Source organism: Thermobia domestica, chromosome 12 (assembly GCF_964235325.1).
Source record: "Thermobia domestica chromosome 12, izTheDome1.hap1.1, whole genome shotgun sequence".
Lineage (NCBI taxonomy): Eukaryota > Metazoa > Arthropoda > Insecta > Zygentoma > Lepismatidae > Thermobia > Thermobia domestica.
In genome coordinates this window covers 80,051,616-80,078,088 of record NC_137465.1, presented here as the reverse complement: position 1 = coordinate 80,078,088, position 26,473 = coordinate 80,051,616, and the positions used below count along the sequence as shown (strand labels likewise).

Here is a 26,473-nt window from a genome sequence, read left to right as displayed (position 1 = left end):
ATGACATCCTTCTTTACGTCATATATCTTTCTCCCGGTTTGCTTCCCTGTCTGATGAAATATTTTATTAAGAGTGTTAATGTACTTTTTTGTGCGAAAAATGTTCACTAATTCATTATATCTTATATATTCAAAATTTATGTATTATGCTGGTACTTATTTTGTGCAGATTTCCTTCCAGTTCTTGCAAAAGTTTCATGTTTACATCTTCAAGCTCTATCAGTCATTAAAAACTAATCCTAAATAGTACATAAACTATCTTTATATACTAGTTTTATACATTATTAGCTGTATGTTGTAAATGGCCATAGTATATTTGTTATGATTGTAATTAGATGTAAATTTTAATAGGCGATGGAATTATTAGTAGAAAAGGTTATCAGTAGTGCTGGTCAACCACTTAGTCCTGGAGATGCCCTGCGTCGTGTATTGGAAGCTCTTGCGTCTGGAATTCTGCTGCCAGGTGGCCCTGGTTTGTTAGATCCATGCGAAAAGGATCCTGCGGATGCAGCCGTTGCTCTCTCGCCTCAAGAGCGGGAAGATATTACAGCCAGTGCTCAGGTATGTGTTGCAGTTAACTAGTAAAACTTTGTATCACTTTTTTGATTGTCTTCAAAATGTAGAACTTCTTGTAGAAAGTAGATATGAATTATATCAGAAATATGATGGTAGTCTTCAATATCCATGACTAAATCTGTGAATTCCTATAAATTCCCGTTTTTGCATGCATTTGCTAATTAGATTATGAGCATGTTGTGTGGGTAGAAAAACGAATGTCACTTTTTTCTCCCAAATTTCTATAGATATTAAACGTATTTTCATTCAATATTTAATATATATTTTTTAAAAGATTAATCTGCAAGCAGTTTAGTGACGAGCGGCAATATCGTATACTTCGAGAATTCATTACCTATTTATGTATTCGCTTTTAGTAATACGATAACAGTAAAATAACATGACTGCTGTGCTGAAATATCGTAAATAAAAATCCTAAAATTTTCTAATACGTACGGAATAAAAGTAAATTCATTGCTACTACTGCTGCACCTATCAGGTTGGTGCGAATAGAATGTCCGTTTTTAGATTTAGTGGAAAACGAACCTCAAAGACCACGTAGGGGTCGAGTGAGAGAACACGTCAGTCAAGCAGCCTGATATCTTGAACAGAGCCGTATGAAAATACATCGTGGAGAACATATATTTACGAATTCTTTGTTCACGACCTCAAATTGGGAGCTTCTGCACACACAAGATTTTAACACTGAATGTCTAATGATCACACCGTCTGCCCTTGGCTTTTGAAATTTCGATCCTATGACACTATGGCAAAATAAGCCTTGTGCACACTGATCAGCGTGATGTTCGGATGAGCTTCTCAGGAATACCGTGGAAGCACGCCCTCGGGGAAGCGTCCGTACCATTGCAGACAAAATTAGGCATACTCCACACCACTATAGTTTGATGGCTCTGTGTAATCGTTAAGGTTAAAAATTTTATTTCAATAATGCCGTATGATTTGACACTGGCCAATGAGAGATGTTCAGTCCTCTGAGTGTGTATAAAATTAGAATGTTTCTTGCATCTGATTCTCACTTGGGATGAAAATGGATTCGCTATAACAATTCGTCAGGACAGTAATTAGGTCATAATCCAAGTCCGAAACTGTCCCAGACCACTCCTCTGCCTCCAGGTGTTGGCTATAGTTATATTGTGTGATCCTTCATGTCTTTGTCTGTCGCAGTGAAACCATCAGCGATTGTCATAGCCCAATTTCTTGCAATACACCTAAACTTGTCCACAAGCTTCCATCAGTGTCAACAAAAATGGTATCCTCGTACTGCACGGCAGTTGATCACGACCTTTCCTCACCTACAGAATTCTGCTTACGTCCCTCATTCAAGACTACAACCTGTTGCAGCATAACGATCACTTCCCTGGTGATTGGGCGGTTGAGGACTGCTTCAAATCAGACTTCTTTTGCCACGGAATTCAGTCGTTAGCTAAGAGAATGCATTGATGTACGGTTGGACCCAGTGGCTATTTTGATTTATCAGGTATTGTAATTTCTCTGTCACTCTCGAAATAACGCACCTGGGGGGGGGGGGCAAATTTCATGCGTTCCAAACTATACTTAAAGGAGCAGTTCGAGTTAAAAACAAGTTTGGTGCAATAGAAAGGGAAACAAAAAATAAGAGGCCCGTATTTTTTTATATCTTGATAGGCCGTCTCGTTCAGCTTCTACAGGCATTTGTTTCTGATGAATCGTTAATGGTGACGTCATGGGTGGGATACGTGAGTCAGCAACCACTCCCTTGTACGCAGCTGATAAATTTTTAATAGTGCATTGGATTTAATAGATTGTGTTTTAGACTTGTTAGCAATCTTGCTCTGTGTTGAATTCTTGAGGGAAGTTTTTGTTAATTGTTTTTCCTATAACATTAGTATAAAAAACAGTAGAGAGAGCAGTAATTATGTTTGTTGTGCGAAAGAGTGTTTCTTCCAGACATGTTTTTAGGGTGGCACTGTCTCCCGGAGCTCTGAGAGATTGCCCCGGAGGAGACTAAAATAATACGTCTATAGTGTAATAAATATAATAATACTGTGTAAAAATAATGTGCCTCTTCGAATACTAAGTGTCCCTTCCCCCGTTTTTTTTTTTTTTTTTTTTTTTTTTTTTTTTTTTTTTTTTTTTTTTTTTTTTAAAGAAACACTAGTGTGAAGTAGAAAACACGTGTTAGTACAGCACGTGCTGTGTCTGTGAAGTGAAGTAGAAATGCCTAACATCTGCTGTGTTTTCGGTTGTAATTCTTGTTCAATTGAAGCTGAGGACGTAAAGTATCTTTTCTAAGTCGTGAGAAATCACCAGATCGATAAAAATTATGGCCCAAGAAAATCAATGGAAAAAAATGTACCAAATAAAATCACTCGTGTTCCAAACATCTTGAAGAGCCTGCCTTCGAGAAGTCAAATTTACTGAAAGAAAAGTTAATGCCAGTGGCGGATCTAGGCTGGGGCGGGGGGCGTAGGCCCCCCAGTTTTTGAGTGACAAAATGAAGCTATTATTTAGATATTTTTGAAAGTTTTTAGTAAACATGATATATATATCATAGTCTGGGTTCTGATTCCCTCCTCCCCCTGAGTTTTATTGTCTAGATCCACTTCTGGTTAATGCCAGGAGAATTATTTACACGCAAACTGAGAAAGAATGCTGTTCCAAGTATATTATTGAAAGGTTTAAAATCCGAGCCATTGAACAAGCTCCGATCTATGTCCAGTTACCAACGTACAAATATCGTACAAGACGCAATTGATAGTTGTAGTCAAGGCGAGGCATTAGAGGGTAATAGAGACGATGTCACTCATGATTCTGAAGATACTGCTTTAGAAGTAAGCTATACAATGTGAATTAGGGAGTGAAATATACCGGCTTGTAGAAGGAATCAGTGACGACGACTGTTCCTCAAGACATTGATCCATTGTTTAATTTCTCTGTATCATGTGACAATGATGATGAAACGGGTGATGAGAGTTGTTCCGCGGACAGCTATGAGAATAAAAGAAATTTAACCGGTGAAGTGTTTTTCGTATTCTGGCAAACTTTACAGATGTTATTTCATTTTTGCCTCATATGTTACGCTCCTGTACATACCTTGAAGCACAAAATTATAGGGTCAGCGTTAAAAATTGCAACAAAACGTGAAAATGAACATACTTATGTTTGGGAATCGGAAGAATGATTAAATAAAATGTACTTAGGTGTTGCAGCAATCTCATCCGCCATCTTTTTACATATTGGTTTTGATTTTTTGAAACGCTGAACTCATGCTTTATAGGATACGTTTTATAATATTATAAAAACGTTTTTACAGCCCATCATTAGATATCATTTTCTACATGCAGATGATATTTGTAAGTCTTTGCAATCAGTTCTGGAAAAGGAAACCACACTTAGAACGTGCCACCGCACCTCTCACAAACGAAATGCTTGGCACTGTGTAGCATGTAAGCCTGCTCTCGCTCCTTGCCCACCTATGACGTCATCAAAAATCTTTCTTCCTCTCGCTAACGACTGAACGTATCGCGATCAAACAAACACCATTCCTTTTAGAATTTTCAACTCTACAAATGGAAATAAATTGTAAAAAATGCATTTCTAAGTCGAACTACTACTCCTTTTAATAATAATCAGGCAAAAATTTAGTATTTTAGTTAGTCAGTAAAAAGCTTCGATCGTACATGTACAACTAAAGAAGAGCGCTTACCTCTGGTGCGTAGGATCCCAGGTTCGATCTCCAGGCAAGTAAGTTTGTGATGGACGACATCGTGTCTGGGTTTTCTCGGGGTACTGTAGTCTCCTCCCATTTTCATTCCACCAATGATTACATTATCATTCACTTATGTTAATCGTCCGTCTCCCGTAGTCTAAAGGGCATGATTGTGGAACGGACGGATTCTTTTACAGCTAAAGAAAACCATGACCCTGATTACAAACGCAAATTCTCAAGTACTGGCCGATATGTGTTGCCCCCTTGCCTGCTTTACTAAAGAGAAGTTCTGACGCACAAATGTTAGAGGAACTTCGCGGATGTCGGAAGTTTTAATCGAGTAATAGAAATTTGTACTATTGCTATAAATCAGTTGCGATGGTAAGAGAGAAACACAAAATTTTAACTTGATATAAGAACTGTAAGTTTATCATAGCTCTGAATTGCTTAGTTTGGAGACCTAATAGTCATCTTTCATATTTAATCAATCTTCGGACTAAAATCGAAACTAATCTAAACAAGCGTAGTATTGTCAAAATTGTTCTGAAATGAATAGTGATTTTCTTCATGAACTTTAATGTGATTGCTTTTTGTCTTGATTGGAGTTAGGGTCCATTTTCAGCACACGCTATATGAAACGTGGATCTACGATTTAAAGTGAAATCCGAACCGCCTTAATACTTTCAAAGAGAGAACAGAGCAGGTACACTCATGTCCAAAATGATCGTCGCATATCTATCTTCTTGCAAGAATATAATTTTGCAGGGTATTTTTAATACTGATACTATTTGTATAATTGGGAAATGTATATTTGTGGTAAATTTCATATGAAAAGAAGTATAAATACGAATATTAGAATGAGTAAAACAAAATGTTGGTAAATGGACAAGAAAATTTTATTTTCGTTTTATTCTTATTTACTGCTCTTTTGATATGAAGTTTGCCACATACATGTCTTTGCCGATTGTACATACACTAACATTATAAGAAATACCGGGCGAATTCGTTTCCAAATTATATTCCAACAACAACTTATTTATGGGTATTCGACAATAATTTTGGACATAAGTGTACGTGCACTAGCCGCTAGACTAACAGTGTGCGGGTATAAGTTTAGATGGTGACACTTTTTACCAGAATATGCTTTTTCCATTATATTTAAACTTGAAATATTACGTTAATTTCCGTCCTTTTATCAGTCTAAAAAGTATTGACCCTATACACCCGAGATGGCGTTAGTGACCCAAATCTCAGGACATCTGAGTCTCAGCGGGTCAAGCCTAATGTTAGCTGATAATTGAAGCTAGTTGATGCGCAAAGAGCGATGGAATTCATGTACTCAAACGAAAGATATTGCGCCGTGAAGATAGTAAACTTTCCTCAAAATTGTGCTACATTTTACAATTTTATGATAAACGGGCAAATCCTTACGTGAAGAAATAGATACTGTTTATGGCAACATGCCTTACCAGAAGCAGCAGCCAAAAGATGATTCGGTCGCCTTCGTTCTGGAGATCCAATGCGTACAGTAGATGACCAAATCAGCAAAAGCGGATTTTTTGTGGCAAAAGTGGAGCAAGACTAACGTATAAAGTCATGACATCGCTAATGACTTGAACATACATACGGTGTTAAATCATTTGGAGAAAGCTTGCTACAAAAAGAAATTCGACGTTCGAGTGCCACATGATCGATCGAATTTCTATTTGTGAATCTCTACTGAAACGCAACGAATTCAAACCTTTTTAAAGCTGTTGATCACGGACAGGGGTGGACTGGCTATGTAAAAAGGGCGCGGTCACATACTCTTGGATCCGAGGCGTCCATCCGAGGCGTTGCCTTGTATCGAATACCCCTCCTATTAAAAGGAAATGCCGGGTAGCTTCCCCCGGAAAATTAGTACACAAAAAACAACAAAAGATTAAGTAGCTATTGCAGTTAATCACGATAGAATTATACAAATTCAATATTTTCATAAACAAACAAAGATACTTTGAGTACTAAATATATTAGGCCTATATAAATCTGCACACTTTAACTGAGACTACAAAAATCACACCAGTCGTTTAAATTCTTCGGCTACATTTGTTAACAGCCTAATTATAACTGAAGATTTGAGTTAAGTTTGGGGCTAATGCTATTTTTCATACTTCTGTCCTTTTAAAGCTGTGTTCATCATAACAGTAACTTATTTTTCATCTATTTTTAAAGCCGTTGATAAAAAGTATACATGAAACATTTACTACAAATTAACAAAAGTAAATTTAGAATTATATACCTACCAATGAAAAAAGAAATTCAAAAACAAAAATGGAAAATGAAAGTAAAGTCACTGCTTTATGCTTGAAGGAGCCTTCGCATCTCCTTGCTTTTCTCACACATTTTGTCAATAATAAGATTGTTGTCTATTTTGGTCAGAATGTCTCTTTCTGAGTTCATCAAGAACAATGATTCCAGATGTTCATCTGTAAGTCTTGAACGGAGTCTTGTTTTTATGTATCTGAGCTTTGAAAATGCTCGCTCAGAGGACACTTGTATTGCCGGTAATGTAAGGTGATACTTATAAACTTTGAATAATTCTGTGTAGAGTCTTGAGTACATATTGTACTGCAGAATCACATCGAAGGTGCACTTAAAGCAAGAATTTCACTTCACTCCATCACATTTTATAGACCGTAAATCCACAATATCGTCAGTCGGCCCCAAATATTCCTCCTCATCCTCCATGAAATCTTCAGAAAACTTGTCCTCTTCAATCAAATCTTCAATCGTACGAACCTCAACAGCTTCTTGATTCTTTTCTTGGTTCTCATAAGGGGATTTTGAAAACTCTTCCCACATTGATGAAAACGAAAGAAGCTCTTCTTTAAGTTTTCCCTCTTCACAATCAGGAATTAATTCAGTGATTCTTTTCAGTGACAACGAAGCCAGACTTAAACTCTTGAACTTCTTAGGATCAAAACACTCTAAATCTAAGTATAAGTTTTGATTTTCAGCAAGTCGTTCCTGAATACTATTAGAAATTTGGTATAGAACACAGTTGAAAACAGTTACCTCAAATCTGTATTTACAGTCTTCAATTACTTCATCAGAAGCTGATTCCCCTGCCATTTTCTTTCTTTTTCTACATCTTACCTCAGGCAATTCTGTTTCTATAATAACTTGTTCTAGACTAGGAATATCTGTAATGAGTCCTTCAATACTATTTGACATTTCTGTTGCAAAAGTGTTCTGTTGCTTTGTAGACTTTGTCAAACTGGTCCCTAGCTCCTTTCAACTTATTTTGAGTTGAGGATATCAGGCGCCATGCTTGGACATAGTCTGTTTTTTGTTCGCAAGTACTGATAAAGGTGTAGTATGCTTAAAAATCAATAAAAACATCATATCCACAATGATAGTCTCAAAGGAGCACAACTTTTAAATGAGAGACATTGCATCATGTCTGACTTTGGAATTGAATTTTTGCGAGTAGCCAATCACACTTAAAGCTACTACGAGTTCCACATATACTGGTTTTGATTTTCTTGGTCTGGCATCCTTTGAGTCGGGTGCTCAGTAATGAAAGTGTCCAAATATTTTTACAGCAGCGTTGCTTTTACTTCTCCATCAAGTTATCCCAATAACCTCAAGACGGACTCTTGGGTTTTGTTCCAAGTACACCTCAAGTCGTTTCTGGGATTCTTTCAAAAATATCTGAATTTCCTAGAGAAGCCCAAAGAAAGATATATAAACACCCAAACTCGGCCAGAGGGCAAGGCCGTAGGCCGTGTAAAGACTGGATCTGGGGGCGGAGCAGTGGGGGTGGGAGTCAAATCTATAAATTTCAGGGTCCCTAAGATCATTATAATGACATTCCCAAAGCCAAAAACAGAAAGAGCGAGGCCGCAGGCCAAGCGAATATTGGAATTTGGGGCGGAGCGTGGAGTTGGTAAGGGTGATAGGTAAAAATCGTCCAAAATGACCGATATTAGAGTCAAATCTATATATTTAGGGGTTAATCTAATATCATTAATAGTATTCCCACACCGAAAACAGAAAGAGCGAGGCCGAAGGCCGAGCAAATACCGGGGTCTGGGGTTGAGCCCTAGCTGGCCAAAGGCTAGCGAATTTATAAAATAATTATGTATATAGCTTTGTTGTTTTTAAAATGTGTTCAGAGAAGAAGCTGTGCGCCTTCCGGAGGCTAAAACGGGTCTTAGCCCCTCCCGAGAAGGGCGCAAAAGCACTGATGTGAGGAGGGCGCAGCGGCCATCGGGCCGGTACTTGATTATGGCCAGTCCACCCCTGATCACGGATGACGAAAGGTGGGTAACGTGCCACAGCAGTGTACGAAAAAAATGTGATGGAAGCGAGAAGCAGCTCCACAGTTTGTAGCAAAGCCCACACTGACGCGTGGTAGTGTTATACTATGCGTCTGTTGAGATTGAAAGGACATCGCGCATCATGAGCTGCTGCTGCTGCTGTAGACTAGGAAAGTTAGGTGAAAAATGGCTGAACCTGAAACAAATTGCAATACAATTTCTGTTGACAGGTTCTTATGGAAAAATACGTGAGAAAAACGATGGCGAAAAGTCTACCACTCACCGAGGTTGGGTAAGGCCGCTGTGGAGAATTTTCTAACATGGCCGCCACGCGCTACGTACTACTATTCGCAAAGACTCACTTACGCGCATCCAATGTTCCTTCTACCAATGATGTAACTTTTTTTTCCATTTTGCCCCCACACCAGGAGAAATTTTTAAAAAATCACAAAAAAATTCTATTTTCCGAAAAAATTTCATCTCTGGCAACACTGTATATAAAGCAACGCAACAAAAAGTTCGTTACTACCTACTTTACAAATTTATGTGTACGATGTATAACAGCCACTGAGATCTAGGCCGAGGAAGGTGTCCCAATATGGGATAACCTTTATGGGTTGTATCAGCGATTTCAGTGAAGGAAATAGATCATATATGAGAACGCCCTGCGACCATCTTAATTACCATAGTGTCATGAAGTACATCGTTATAGCTTATAGAACGCTGGTTTCAACGATGTAGCACTGATTCCCATTTGACCCACTGGATAGATGACAGAAAAATTTGAAAAATTACAAGAAAGTTGTTTATTTATTTATTTATTGAAAAAATTATAATTGCTGTATACGCATGCTATATCAGTGATTTTTACTGGAGGAAGTATACCATTGTAAAAAAAAAAAAAAAAAAAAAAAAAAAAAACTGTAATGTAATAGTTGTCCTCATTTGTTCCAGCTGGAAAATGATGAATAGAAGTGGAATATGGGCCTTAACATCCTAACAAATTTAGAAAGAACAATAATATATATATATAAAAAAAAAAAAAAACCTTAATGTTTTCTTTTTTAATTTTCATGTTTTATTATAAACGTCCCTCATTTACATTAACTATTAAATAAGTTTATTAAACATATACCAGACGAACCTGAGGGGTTGGAAATAATTTGGAAAACCAGGGCCCTCTTTTCCTCCGTGGCTACACCCCTGACAATAGTAAGCGAGCGAATTAAACAATATCAAGCCTCTGATTTTTATATATATATACCGGGTGCACCATTTATAATGTCCCAACTTTATAACAGAGGAACCAAGAGAGAGAGAGAAGCGAAACTTTGCACAAAACTACTACAGGAAGGGGGACATCTATCGATGTATTGGGTAACATCACCAGGTGAACAGTGTTGCCAACCCAATATAAAGTTATGGTTTTTTAAATGGAATGACCTAAATTTAATTTCATAATTCGAATCAGCAGTGAAAACAAAGACAAAAGAGATGACACTCGCAGATTAGTGTTGCATACTTTTTGAGAAATATTCTAAAACATGTCAAATTTAAACGCCTTTAACACACACAAGGAATGAAGTAGTAACTATTTGTGCACATTAAATGAAATACTGGAAAGAACTCTTTAAAATGACTTCAAGTTTAGAAGGATCAGTTAAACAGTGTTGCCACAACAGAAGAGAGAAAAGTTGAATTTGGAAATAGTGCAATAACTTGAAAAAGGTCCCTAGTACAGTATGATTTAAAATTCATAGAGCATATCAGTATATCATAAGGAGCATTGTCACGTTTATTTGAGATCGATAAGTCAAGTACTTACCAAGATATTCGGTACTCTGTGAAAGCTGAGAATTTTGTGCTGTACAAGATGGTAACGCTGTTTCAAATTTCCCTTTTTTCCCTCTGCGTGAGAGAAATATTTAAGTACTAATCTGTGACACAAGTTATATTCTGTGACATGCCGAATTAAAGGAAACTATTTAAAATAAGGGAATAGAAAATGCTTTCTGTTTCATGAATTTTATAATATATGTTACGAATAATTGTTTCTTGATCATCATAAACATATATTTCTTTAATTTAATTTCTTTCTCCTGAATATAAGTTAGAAAAGCAATAAAACGTAGATATTAATAGTTGTAAAATTTGAATTGAAAATACATAGGCTAAGTTCTCTTAAATTGTGGCAAAATTTTTCAAATCATCCAATATTTATACGTAATATCCAATTTTAGGGGACCATACACAACTTATTTTGTATTTTATTCGCCACGAAATTAACTACAAATAATGTATAAATATTGTTTTTTAATAAGTGAGTTGCATTTATGGATTCATAGGTGCCGATTCCCTTATGAGAACTCAAACGTGATGAGTAAAAGTACAACACATAGAAATATGCCATAAAAGCTATAGTGGAACAAACACCAAACAACCCCTGCTAAGTGGCCATTAATAACAAGAAATGTATGTAATCGGTTAAGAAACGGAGAACCTGATGGGACCATGAACGGTTGGATCCGTAGTGAGTTGACGAGTAAACGAGTACAGTATAAAAAAAAATCTATGCTGGATGGCCACAAAAAGCAAGGAAGTATTTAACCAAGTCAGGGCAAGGTCAAAGTAGTGGAAACTCAAGTAGTCTATAGGGACCAGGCGCGTTAGCAAATGTGGGTAAGTTGTAAACAAAATAGTGCAAACGTGTAAAGAATATTCCATAGTTCTTCTGCAAATTATATACGAGATCGTATTCCTTAGCGCAGCGTAACTTTCTGTATAACGTCCCGCGTTTATTCCATTTAGCCTAAGGGGGACAATGATTAAGGCAACTGACTGATGATAGAAAAATTAATGGGATGAGAATGTGAGAGAAAGCGAGAGTACCCGACAACCCCATGGACACGATGTTATCCACCACAAACTTACTGGATCAGAAATTGTATCAGTGACCCCATGCACCAGAGGTAAGTGCTGTACCACTGAGCAACCGTGCCCTCGCAGTTTAACTTTAAGAAGGCATAACCACACAATTTTCCTATTATAATTCAATCAAAATCTTTTTTTTTTTTTTTTTTTTTTTTTTGTACAATGGTTCACAATAGTTGAATATAGATTTATGATATACTGCAAAATGATATATCTGAAAATCGATTATTCTCGGAAAAATACGTACAAACCTCTGCATGGTGGTCACTAGAAACTATCATTTCATCTATTTGAACAGAACGAAGTTGGAAACTCACACGTGCTTTTGTTCGTATAGAGGAGGCATGTCAGCGACAGTGTATATGCGCGTAAAGGAAGACAAGGGAGAGAGAGACAAGCACCATCCTGTGCTACGTGGGACTGTGTCCGTAGAAAACAAACACGTCATCACGTGAAAGTAAAACCGAAATGCTTATTTTCGCTTTGTGTTGATGCAAACCGTTACGAAATGAGTGTGTCCAGGTCACACAGCCTATGCACGACCGTTTGAGTGGTTTGATCAAGTTCACTTTTAGGTCAGTTCTGGGTCAGAGTTTGGTCTTGACGATTGTTTCTATGTTTTCTGGTTTGTTTAGCTGTGTTGTGAGAAATTCAGTGGTGAACCTGCCTGAAATTGGGTCACACATGATGATAAGCGTTCCTATATCAACATCGAAACTCTGTGTGGAAAGAATCCAACTGAAATTTACAATACTTTGCGGGAGGTTTGTCGAAATAGTGTAGTGGATCATAGCACTATATTTCGGTGTTCAGCTCGTTTCCGTGAAGGTCGTGTAAGCACTGCGGACTCCCCAAGAAGTGAAAGACCATCAACTGCAACAGACTACACTCCTGAGATTATTGTGAATGACACTTTGAGAGGGGGTCGACGAAAACATGTAAGAAAATTGCATTTGAGGCCAAAATATCTGTCACTCCACTTTACAGAATCATTACTGAGAAGCTGAAGATGAACATGAGATGGGTTCCGCATGATCTGAGTAAAGAGCAGAAAGCATGTTGCAAAGGAATCTCCAGCGTTATCAAACAGGAGATCAGTTTTTCCAAACGGCTGTTGCAATTGATGAAACGTGGATACGAGAGTTTGAACCAGAACTGAAGTCTCAGTCGTCACAATAAAACAGTTCACTCTTCACGCCCGAAGGAATTCCGCTTGCAACAATCAAAGGTTTAACTCACGATGATCTTCGCGTATGATACGAATCGAGAGATGGCTACAATAGTGACACAGGGGACGTCTATACCAGGCATATACTACAAGTTGTTTCTGCAAAATGTTTTGCGCCCCAAAAATTATTGAAAGAAATCCTGACATGCTTGCAGCTGGTGTTCTCATTTTGAACGATAATGCAAGGCCGCATACTGCTCTACAAGTAAGGGCGACAATTAACAAGTATGGATGGGAAATACTTCCCTTCCCAATATAGTCCTGATTTGACCCCACCAGACTTTGATTTGTTTCCCAAATTAAAAGAACTAATCTGTGGAAAATGTTTTGATTAGATTGACGAAGCTTTCAGTGAGGTGACCCGAGTGATCAGACACCTCAACAATGAAGGTGCAATATCCAGAATACAGAATTTGCCAAATGTTGGGAAGCTGTCATAATGAAGAACCTATGATTTTTGTGATATTAATGCACAATTCACAAATTTTTACGTTTGCTGCAGTATTATAGAAGGAGTTTACCAAATGTATACTAAACTAAGCTAACCAAAGCCAACCTACGAATCCTAACTCATATTTTATGTTCAAGGAAAAAAGAAAGAAAAAAACACCTAAGTAAAATTTTAATGAACCCCATCAGCACTATATTACAAAAGTTAAACATATCCTGCATTGTTGTGTGTGAGCCAGTGTATAGTACATTACGTCATTCTTACTACTTGCTACTACTTACGTTTTGGTCAACTTATTTACCTTTGAATTTATAGTAAATATGATGCTTTTTTACTTTTGGTGCACCAAATTTTGAAAGATTTACATGTAAAATTCCGTACTTCGCAAGAAAAGGCATAAAAAAAATTCTGCAAGCGATAGTTAAATACAAAGTAATACTCCTGTATTTTATGTTTACATGTGTAGGTTACCATAGTCCGCGTCCCTCGAATTGGCGTGTGGCATCAGCCAACAAGCTCGCAGTGCGCTGTTAACTATACCTTCAGGGAGTAACCTAATCATTTATAATTGTCCACAAATACGAACAAAATTAATTATGAATGATTTGATTCCTCCCTGAAGGTTTAGTAACAGCGCACTGTGAGTTTATTGGTTGATGTCACACGCCAATTTGGGTGACGCAGAGTAGGAATATAGTGTAAAAGCCTCACGAGTACTTTACTACGGATAAAATAAGTTATGCATATAAATGATCATTGTATTAGAAACTATTTTCCACCGGTGCTGTATTTGTGCACAGTGTACAGAAGTTGTATTTTATGTTTACAAGTGGAACGCTACAAGTATGAAACCGTGACAAGTATTATTGAATCTCATATTATCCACTCATTTCACTATCTTTACTCTTGCATATACCAATCTTCGCTGATGCACCCCCTCTCTAGAGCTCGCGCCCTTCAGCTTCGCCCTGCCTTCACTCGGTGAGATAGCATTCGTGCTTTTTAGTGGCCTACTACCACAAATTGTTTCCTGTTTTTTGCATTGCAGTTTTTATGTATACATCCGGACGCCGTATTTACGCGCAAATCCTAGAAGAATCTTAATTATTCAACAATTGATTATGATGGTCCCCTTGAAATTTAACTGTTCCATTTGACAAGTTTCCATGTCTGCCAGCGCAAATCATTTATAAAAAATAAGAAGGAATTTGTGAAATACTTGTAAATTTTGAACAATTATTTCAAGTTGTGCGGCAAAAGTAAAGCTGCACGAGAAATATTCCTAAAAATGTACTTAAAGTATTATGTCGAGCTTCACATGAAAGACAGTAGCGCGTTTCAAACTTATTGGATGATTTATAACTATACATTCAATAAATGAGCTGACAAATACAGAAGATAACGTACAGTTTGACAAGGTGGCGGCAAAGTAGAAATTTAAAAAATACACAAATTTTATGGTACATATAATTAGGTATTTCCAGAAAAAATGCCTATTTCATTGGTGAATATAGATTACAACTCATACAGCTAACCTTTGTAGAGATTTATAATATGGTAGCAAAATAATAATAAATAAAAATACTCAGTTAGGGCCAAATTTTAAGTTCCTAAGTGAGACTACATCTGTACAAATAATACGACACAAAGAAATTTGTTTCGTGACCTGATGGCTAATGCCAGAGACTTCGGGAACTATTCCGATATGGATTGAGTCAACGCAAAGCAATATTTAACATTTTCTTAGTGATCATCGGCATAGCAGTTATAATGATTTCTTGCATTTCTTGTATGTACAATTTCTAGAACATTGCTTCCGAATGATCCCCTTAGACGTGCAAACGAAGAAAGTGAGTAATTATCATGGTTACACCGCTTGGCTACACTCACCAGTTACAAAACACCCAAAGAAATTGTGCTTGCAAGTCATCCGTTGTATTGCTTCAATTGGAACAAACTGTTACTTATTTCATTCATTCGTGTTTAAAAAAGTAGTAGTAACAAGTCGTTAATATTTACAGATAATATTGAATTGTTTCGATATTACTCCCCTAAAGTTGCAGGAGAATAAGTATATTCATCGCACGAAATAGCTATTAGGTAACTCTCGTAAACGTATTTCTATCATCTTGTTGAAATGTGAATTCATATTACTAACTCAAGAACAATTTATATCCACATTAAGTTTAATTAGTCCCTTCAAGAACTCAAATGGGTTTCATTTCATTGTATGCCCATTGATTAATGTTTTATTTTGTTTCATACATTTCTTCACGATTTCTCTAACGCTGGGGGTAAAAAAGGGAATTTTGAAACAGCGTTACCATTATGTACAGCACAAAATTCTCAGCTTTTACAGAGTACCGAATATCTCGGTAAGTACTTGACTTATCGATCTCAAAAACGTGACAATGCTCCTTATGACATACTGATTTCCTCTATGAATTTTAAATCGAACTGTACTAGGGACCTTTTTCAAGTTATTGCACTATTTCCAAATTCAACTTTTCTCTCTTCTGTTGCGGCAACCCTATTTAACTGATCGTTCTAAAATTGAAGTCATTTTAGAGAGTTCTTCCCAGTATTTCATTTAATGTGCACAAATAGTTACTACTTCATTCCTTGTGTGTGTTAAAGGCGTTTAAATTTGACACATGTTTTACAATATTTCTCAAAAAGTATGCAACACTGATCTTCGAGTGTCAACTCTTTCGTCTTTGTTTTCACTGCTGATTCGAATTATGAAATTAAATTTAGGTCATTCCATTTAAAAAACCGTAACTTTATATTGGGTTGGCAACACTGTTCACCTGGTGATGTTACCCAATACATCGATAGATGTCCCCCTTCCTGTAGTTGTTTTGTGCAAAGTTTCGCTCTCTCTCTCTCTCTCTCTCTCTCTCTCTCTCTCTCTCTTGGTTCCTCTGTTATAAAGTTGGGACATTATAAATGGTGCACCCGGTATATATATAATATGCCTAGCATCGTAAGAACAAAGTATGAAAAGTTCGTAGTATTGGTTTTTAGACAGGTTCTTCCTTATTCGACAGGGAAAAAAAGCCGTATTTTTTGTTTACTTTTTTTCCTTCACGTTTTACTACCTTACATATATGCGACCACTTATTCCCTCTTTTCCTCTCAAGCAGGGACTGAAAAGCACCAGGCGTCTGAATGGTGTCGTAAATTATCGTAACTCAAAACAAGCTCGATTATATGGACTTGCTTAAGAATCAGACGGATTGTTTTCGTGAGACCTAGACCAAGCCCAAGAGCGTTGTTATGAAAACTGATAAGGAATAAAGGGGCTAGTTGTGTAGGAACGCAACTTCTCTTCTAGTATAAACAGAAGTCATCAGTATCTGGATTGCTTTCTTTCGTGGTAGTTCGTTCGTTCTCCGAAAACTAGAATTGACAATGTCTTTAAGCAAACCGAGTGCAAATTATTTAGAGGAGGGTAGCATTATAATAATGGATAATGCACCATATCATTCAGTCGTCACAAATAAAATTCCAAAGTCATCAACTAGAAAAGATGCCATTGTTGAATGGTTACACCAAAAAGTTGTTGAATTTTCAGCAACAGAAACTAAGGTTGAGCTATTGCAGCGCGTAATGCCGTTCAAAAACCAATCTAAAATGTACGAACTAGACCAACTGGCAAACGAAAATGGACACGAGATAGTAAGGTTACCACCCTATTATTGTCAAAAGAACCCAATCCAGCTTATATGGGCTCAAGTAAAGAGACGGGTTGCAACAAGAAATAAGACATTCAAGTTGATAGACGTTGAAAGGCTGATAAACGAAGAAATTCTCAAGTCAAAATTCTAGATTTTGCTGGAATAATATTGTTACATTGTGAATAATGTTGCAAATTTGTGCGTCATAATCTCAGCTGGAGGAAGAGCGAGAAGGGAAAGGGGAGTCCGCAATCCGGCAACACCGCGCGAAATATTACGCAGCATTGGCTACTGCCCGTGATGCTTTACATTTGAAACAAACAGTAATTATTATTTTCAACATAAGGCAATAGGTTAAGTTGTGTAGCATATACTCATTTTAATCCAAGTAAGCTCTAACAAAGGAAATTATGAAAACACTGTACTAGATATATAATTGTAGTGTACCATGAGAAAAAATGTAATAAAAATATTTGATAAAACTTGTTTAAGAGTTTGATTTCAATTGATATAAGGAATAACGTTCCAAATATTGAACAATCCTCAACATATATCAGGTACTAGGAAACGTGGCCCCCATATTGGAACACTCTCCATAGCGGACCTATGCACACTCGGAGAGTGGTAGACTTCCCAAAACAGTTTCTCTAAGGCATTTTTTTTCAATTAAAAGTCAACAATGCGGTTGCGGTTCAGGTGTTTTTTCCTAAATTTGTTAGGATGTTAAGGCCCATATTCCACTTCTATTCATCGTTTTCCAGATGGGACAAATGAGGACAACTATTACATTGCAGGGTGTTCTTTTACAATGGTATATTTCCTCCAGTAAAATCACTGATATAGCATGCGTATACAGCAATTATAATTTTTCAATAATTAAATAACTTTCGTGTAATTTTTCCAATTTCTCTGTAGTCTATCCAGTGGATCAGATGGGAATCAGTGCTACATAGTTGAAACCAGCGTTCTATAAGCTATTACTATGTACGTGATGACTCTATGGTAATTAGGATGGTGGCAGGGCGTTCTCATATAAGGTCTATTTCTTCCATTAAAATCGGTGATACAACCCATAAGGATTATCCCATATTGGGACATCTTCCTCGGCCTAGTTCTTAATGGCTGTTATACGTCTTAGACATAAATGTGTAAAGTATGTAATAACGAATTTTTTGTTGCGCTGCTATACACAGTGTTGCCAGATGAAATATTTTCGGAAAATAGTTTTTCTGTGATTAAAAAAAAAAAAAATCTGGTCAGTTGGCACAATGGAAGAAAAAAAAAGTTACATCATTGGAATCTGCGATCCATAAGCTTTAGAAAGGTGTATTACTCATTGCTCTGTTAATTAAGAGAGACATTGGAGGCGCGTACGTGAAACTTTGCGAATAGTAGTAGCGCGTGGCGGACATGTTAGAAAATTCTTCATAGCGGCCTTACCACACCTTGGAGAGTGGTAGACTTTTCGCTGTCGTTTTCCTTAGGTATTTTTCCATAAGAACCCGTTAACAGAACTTGTATTGCAATTTGTTCCAGGTTCAACAATAATTTGCCTAGACTACTGCGCAGAACGAGAGTCGTACCTGTACTGTTGACGATTAGCACAAGTTCACCTAACAAATCAAAAGAAACGACCAGAACTGGTCAGCAGAAAGGGTCATGTACTACGCTAATAATGAGAGACCGCATACGCATGTATTTTTAACAACCTGTCAGCAATTGCGGAAACTTGGCTGGGAAGTTTTAGTGTATTCAGTCTGGACTGGCACCTTTTATCATCATAATTTGTTTCGGTCTCTGCAGAAATCTCTGAATAATAAGTTAGTTTCAAAAGAGACCTGTGAAATTCACATATCAATTTTTTGAAAGATGAGAAACTTCATAAGTTCCGTAGCGACGGGATTATAATGGTGACCGACAAATGGCAGCAGATAATCAAACATAATGTTGCGTATCTAGTTTCATAATGTTATTTTTTAAATCACAGTAAATGTATTCTCAATTTTGACCTCCAAATGTTCAATACTTTTTAGATAACCAGATATATTTGTGAGATATAGTGCATAATGGTACAGTGCTAAGATGTTATATGTAGAAGAGACAGTATTGATATTTGATCTGCCATTGAAAGTACGAGTAATGCTCTTCATATAATTAAAGATCTGATAAAAGGTCGGGATTCTGCATAATTCGAGAACGATACAAAACATACTCTAATACGATTGTGTTTGTTTTATAAGCGCTTTATTTTATTTATTTATTTAAACTATCAATAATTGGAGTATTAGTATTTCCACTGGTAATGTTCGAATAATATCTATTTTATTGGATAGAAGAGCATGTTTCAGAAATCTGTAGTGGTCATAACAGTGGGCAGTAAATTCCTACATGTATTGCTCTCTTACAAATGATACAAATGAGGATAACAGGCTTGCCAGCGATATGAAAAACCTGGAAATGTCAGGGAATTTTGCATACTGATGATGTTAATTTCTTTTTAGAGTACTAAATTATCTTTTTGAGTGGATGTGTGTTATCTGTTTTACATTGGATTGAAAGCAGTTTCCAGTGATGGCTTTTGTGGATACCTGGTCTCTAGGTACCAGGCATAAGCTGGGGAAATTTGCTACTGTGAAGTTATTCTTGTGAGTTGTATGACCTTATTTGGTAGTGTATATTCTCAGTAAGTGGACAATTCTCATTCAATTCGTGTAGTGGATTACTTCAATGTTCACAGCTATATTTTCCGTCAGCAACATTGCTAAACAGTTTTCGTTGGGAAAAATCAAAGTATGATATGTTTTTGTATTTGGTTCAGCGCCTTATATGAGAGTGAAATTACTGGACATGCTAAAGACGGTACTATATTTTGTATTCTGTTTTGATGGATCTTTAAATAACATTATGTGCAAATAGCAGATGAATTTGATACTCAGGTTTTTAAAACAAGTATCAATCAGATACATTAATTCAGTATTTCTTGGACAACAGGATTTAGCCATGAAATTTAAGGAGTGCTTGTGTGGGTTGCCATTATCAAAAATCGTACAGATATCAATGGACGGTCTCAATGTAAATTGGAAACTTTTAGTGGATCTGATTTGTGAGGTGAACTTCATGTCATTCATGGAGCATTTCATACTGGTCACCAGCAGACTAAGTGGAATTTAAATAGGCTTCTGAAAAACTTGGTACAAACTCTTCGAAGACAGTCCTGCACGTCGAGCAGATTTTTCATCATGTACAATTTTTCCCTAAGAAGTTCTGTCAGATTATGTGGACTGATATTGCCATTGTTGCAACGTGTGCAATAGATTTGTTTCCTGATACTAAGAAATACATGCAACAGTACAAAAAGAATCTTCCTAAACACCTTGAGATTGCTTCTTTCAAAGTTCAATCCATGATCCTTTAACGCTAGCTAAGTTAGCATTTTTTTTTGTTTCCCTTGCAAAAGATCTAGAAATTTTGTGAAGATTCCAATCAGATCAACCTTTAGCACCAGTTTTGGGATCTGAGTGTGAAGAATTAATCCGAAGAGCCATGAACAGATTTGTTAGGAGAATTTTCAGAAAGCAGACTATTTTTGAAATTACTTCCAGTGGATATGAATCATGTGTATTAGTTGTTTCATGGTTTCGTTTGTTCCAATGTCAACGTTAGTTTTGCTGCAAAGAAATTTTAAGAACAGAGTAAACTTATTGAGCGTTGTAAACTGGAGTTTTTGCTGGAATGTACGTAGAAACTTTGTCAGGCACAATTTCAAAAATCATTGACAGTGCCCATTAAAACACAAATAGTGCGAAATCTGTCATATCTTATTCCAAATAAAATTTGTACTAACCAAAATATAAGCAAATGCAAGATGTATAATGTTCTTAAACTCCATAACAAGAATATAATTGTAGCCGTCAAAGTTGAAAAAGTAAAACATCAATTTTCGAAATTGTGCGTTTCAGGAATAATAGAGGAGGAAGAATTCGAATCATTTAATGTATACACAAATAGGTTAAATGTCTTTTATTGTAATCTGCTTTGATAATTGTGAATTCGTTGATTTGTGGGATATAATTACAATGTTACTTGTCCTTTCCCATGGAAATATTTCCGTTTTTAGAAGGATTTCTCAGTTAACAATGACATACTAGTGGAAAATATGCATGAAGAATCTTTGGTGTGTTTACGAGTTGTTCCTGATACAATGTACTGGAGGACCCCTTGGTATTGATATGGACTCAACAGTGCTTCAGTGCATACGTGAATCATATGCACTTTATGAAGAAGCCATGCATAAAAAAAGGACGAAAACCACAGCATACGAATTAAAGAAAAAAGAAAATTAGCGCATAGCTGATCAGATTACCATTTTAGGAAAAGATGAAAGCAAAACTTGCATTAAAGGCTTCCATTGAATGCAAAATTTGGAACATGAAATTCAGACCTTGAAAGCATCTCTAAGATAAAACTGTGGAAACTAAGGAAATATGCAGTAGTAATTTGTTTAATGTAAAGTTAAATAACAGAAATTATTTGTGTAGACTGCAATCATAACCACGGTACTGAAATTTTATTGTAATGAGATATATCGAAGATTTAGATCTTGTTAATTGTGTATTCATAAAAAGAAAAAAAGATACGTAGGATTGCTTAACAACGTTAAGAAGTCTATGAGGGAAGTACATTTGTGGCATTTTATGTGTGAATTGCGGACAGATATGTTTACTAACAGTAAGTTATATTCACCTAACTGTGAAAGTGCAAGCATTAATATATTGGGCTTAATTAAGAAATTTAGTTAGGCTACAAAATCTCTCGCCTTAGGTAACATGGAAAAAGTTAAACTGCATTAAGCCTAGAAGGGTTTAGAAAAGAAGAAATTCTTTGGTGTATTAGTAAGAATTACACCGGGATTCTTTGACAAGAATGATATTAAAACAAAAAGACAAATTCAAAGGAATTTGTCTTTCTGAAAATTTTAATTCAAAATTTAAATAAATAAATAAATCCAATACAATATCCTGCTCTCTCCTAAGAAATTTGGCACTCAATATACCAATTTCTATTGTACAGATTAAACCAAAAGTGTGGCATGGGCGTCTCTGGCATGCTAAAATTGAGAGGAACGACAAGAATGCTAAATGTACCTGAAAGTTGTGCATAAAGAGGAATCTCCTTTAATTAACTGGCTGGATTATCCTGCCTCTCAGTACAATTATTAGGCCACATGCTAAAATATAAGAATCTCCATTCCTTACAAGCAACGTACAGAACAAGGCAGGATCAGATCAGACTCAAACTTCGCCCAGAGAACACATAATAGAAAACAAGAAAAAATGCCAAGTTTTAGCTGTCCCCATTCAGAAACACCAGAGATATGCTCCACAATATAACGCACCACGCGACAATATGAGATAATGTAAACGTCGCAAGATACCCATTTATGTCGAAAACTGAAAGGATGGTCAGCACCAAAATGATATCAAGATATTTGATATGCTATAACACTGACTTGGTGGCCATCTTAAAAGCCGCGCTCTTGGATATAGCGTAAAGTATTGAAATGAGAAGCGGGGTGTGTGATATATCATTGTAAGGTAAAATGCAAAAGGAAAACCAATGATGTAATCGCGAAAAACATGTGTGTAATGGTGTGGAGGGGACGAAGTGTGGAAGACTCTAGCAAAACGTGTACTCGAAGGACACAATAATAGGGCAAGACCCCTTCGACAATGGTACGCGACAAGTAATTACAACAGTGGATGTGCATGGAAGTGCATCCGCCTTGACAGATTATGCCTTTCGAGAATATTGGGATTCCGTTTGGGACAGTGAAAACCACAGTAGTTATAACCACGTGGTACGAGCACTCGTTTGGAGACTACATAAACTACAAAGATTATCTCTTATGGAACAGTAATTCGGCAGCTCGCTCCAGAGTGTAGAAGATATCATCTTGGATTGGTGTTCAAAAGCAGGACCTACCTGGGATTGCAGCCCACTCCTAGACAACGTTTTGTACGTTTCTTGTTCAATTTTCTTGTTTCGGGTAAACAAAGGACATTTCGGCCCACATATGTTTAAACAACACTATCTGAAGCAAAGTGTGTACGAATGAGAAAGCCCAGCCATGTTCTAGCTTACATTTCTTTACTTTGTGCTTACATCTGTTTCTTTTCCTTTGCGCGGTTTGCTACACTATTTCGCGACGGTCCCAAACAGTCACAATATCAGGGAAAGGCAGCGTTCTGCATTGACTCGATGAGTTCCATGAGTTGTTGCAGTCGGATCTGATCCGAAGTTTGAGTCGGATCTGATCCTGGCTTGTTCTGTACGTTGCTTGTTAGTAACTTCTTCACCTTGACACACACATTATACCTTTAGTAGTACCCATTGATTTAATCTTTATTTTCCTTGATTTCCTTCTCCGATTCTCTCTACTACGACATTCGGAGTAAAATTTTCTCTTCCAACAATGTCCTAGTGTTTCTAATTATTTCCAGTTATGTTTATTTACTCCATTATTTCCAGTATTCTTTATTCGTTTATTGTTCTAAGATTTACGTTCATCCCAAATACAGATTTCGAGAACTCATATTCTTTTTCTTTCCTTGTTTGGGAGTAATTTCGTAACGCCCACATGTCTGCTTCGTACGATACGATACTCATCATCTAGATCCCTGTTCTAACCCTTCATTCAGCGACTTAACATAGTGTATTCTCATCATCATTATGATGGTCGCGGAGAATTTGTACGTTTTATCTCATTGCTTTCTACGATATTTGATGTTTACATTTCACAACTTTGTTAATAGTACTACCTACGTATTGAAAAATAGGCACTTGTTCTACTTTCTTGCTCAGACGTCTATAACATTCCTTCAATCTTATTCATACTTTCATCTCATATTATTTTTAGAGCGTTTCTGTATGTTTTCTGGATTCATTTTAATTTTAGATTCAAATTCTGCAGTAATAATCGCAGTAATGTGAAAGTAAATATATTTGTCCTAGCTCCTATAATCAGCGTGTTTCCGTAATCAAACTTTTCTTCGCTACTCTTCAATAGTAAGTATATTATTAGGAGAGAGAACTTTTGTCTGAAATTATCCAGTTCCACCGTCCTGTATCATTTCTCGTATTCCAACGTTTAATACTTCGTTCATATACAAGTTTCTCCAGAATCTTTGATCCTTTATCTCAAGTTTCTTTAGTATCTGCATCCAAATTATCGAGTTAAAGCAATTGAAACTCCTTCAAAATCAAAATCAACGAACACTACACACGCTTAGTTTGTCTAACAGGCTTTTACCTATTATACTGGATGGAAGCTAGTTCCAGCTTTGTGCTATGTCTCCTTCGAAATCAAAACTGTTTAGTTTTGTTATTCTTCTTTCATAGAAACCCTTTCGAATCTCAATTTTTGCTGCGTACGACGGAAACTAAGATACTAATGGAAACGCATTTTAGTTAGTTCACTCTGTATTTGAGCGAAATATACACATTGAGCAACGCTGATTGTAGTACCTGTAGAGTATATGCGCTAGCAGTACTCAAACAACAAGACGATCGTAGTTAGTGATTACATTGTCTGCAATTCCAGGTCTACACCAGCGGTCTTTTTTAGCCGTAACCGTATACTGACACGGGAAAGTCCCACAAGTTGTTGCCCAAATCTGATGGCCACATAGCACATCTGATAGAGCATCATGAGAAATGAAAATTAGCAAAATTTAAGGTGCTATGCCAACTAAGCAGTGTTGCCAACTCAGCATAAAATTGTTTGAAATAGCATCATATACAAGTGTGCACAGATTTAAAATGCACTTTTATCATTAAACATAACAGTGAAGTGTAATGGTACAGTACTGCACACTGTTGGAGCTACGTATGCTGAAAATGTACAATGGGGAAGTTTGATATGTGGCAACAGATGGTAATAAAGGAATCTGGGTCTCATACTATGAATTTAGTTCAAATGCGTAACACCGATAGTATAACATAGCAAAATGTCAGCAGTATCAAAATATTGATGCATTTGAAAATTTAAATTGAGTGATGCCATTTTTACGTCCTGTGTCAGCTCCGAAGCTATATAGGACGGGCCCTATAGTGTAAAGTCGGATCCAAACCACTATGAAAGAGAAAGATAACAATGATCTATAAGATGAAAAGTACAACAAAAACGTCCGAGGCGGAATTGGAACCTGCGATCCCTAATATGTCGGTTGTCTAGCCTTCTAGATCACACGGCTATCCGGGCCGACTAAAAAGGAAATGAGGTAGTAATAAAATACATTTCCAATGTGAATATGGTAATATTAGTGTACAAACATAATCATATGGTATGTAGGAGAGGAAGTAAAAGAATGTCACTTATCACGAAGGATATAAACCAAGAAAGTACTCTTCCAAATATTGATAAGATAACTGCAGAACCAGTTTACAGAATTAGAAAACGTTTTCACGAGTTACTAGCTTATTCACCGGAGCTACAGAAGTATAATGCACAAAACCATCAGTTTTTCTAATGCATTTCTTTATTACCATCTGTCGTCACATATCAGACTTCTCCATTGAACATTTTCAGCAAACGTAGCTCCAACAGTGTGCAACATTACCTTCACTGTTATGTTTAGTGATAATAGTGCATTTTAACTCTGTACACACTATTTCCAACAAAATATTTTTATGCTGAGTTGGCAACATTGTTTATGGTTTTCGATAGGGCATTTTGTTCTCATTACATTGTGCAACTTTTGTTTTGATTGCTTTAACGGTTTTCAACATGTTTCCTTTAAAGGTACATAATTCCATTTTATATATATATATATATATATATATATATATATATATATCACTTATACAAACAAATTTCAGTTACTAATTCAATTCTTTTCATTTAATATCACAAATCCTTGCATCTATACTGGAGAATAAAATATTCCATCCAATACAAAATTCCATCAAATCGATTTATTCAAATTCAGTTTACTTTACTTTCTTAAAATAATATCAACAAAATTGCAATTAAATTCCATAAATTAATAATAATCGTTCAAAGAACTTCTAAACATCAACTATTGGATTCTATTAAATTCAAGTGCTGGATATATGACTTATTACATTTCGTATCAAATTGTACTTTTCTTTTGATTAAAAATATATAAATGATACCTTTCTATCTAGCTGTAAAAAAAAAATACAAATTCTGAAATATTGGATCAGATTCGATGTAACATTGATAATTTTAGATTCACGATTTTTTTTTACGGCGCGCAAATTTACGAGAACGACCCTGGGATAATGAAATAGAGTTCAAACCTCCAAATACCAATAAATTGAATGAAACCAAAGTCGGACAATTAGTAATATGCTCCAAACGACTAATCAGAAGCCTCAACCAAAAAGGTCAGTTTTTACCGACTAACATACTGACATTAATATAAATGTCAAAACTCACCTTTTTTTGCAGTAAATCATTCCGTTACCTTTCCTGAGGAAATCCAATAGGTCATCAGTCTGAGAGTCATTTAAATATAGCCTCATACGTTCAACTTCCAAATTTCGTTAATTTAGTGCCAGTATTTCACTTATTATTCCACAAAATATTTGCGTAAAT

The 26,473-nt window shown here is 36.3% G+C and overlaps 1 protein-coding gene across 7 annotated transcripts in view; it reads left to right on the top strand.

The window, feature by feature from the left end:
* Zn72D (Zinc-finger protein 72D) overlaps positions 1–26,473 on the top strand; it is a 396,471-nt gene that overhangs the window by 334,991 nt on the left and 35,007 nt on the right. For all 7 annotated transcript variants that reach the window (XM_081733834.1, XM_081733837.1, XM_081733835.1 and 4 more), the window contains one exon: positions 351–560. In XM_081733834.1, coding sequence (XP_081589960.1) covers positions 351–560 — 210 coding nt within the window. The remainder of the gene's footprint in view (positions 1–350; positions 561–26,473) is intronic.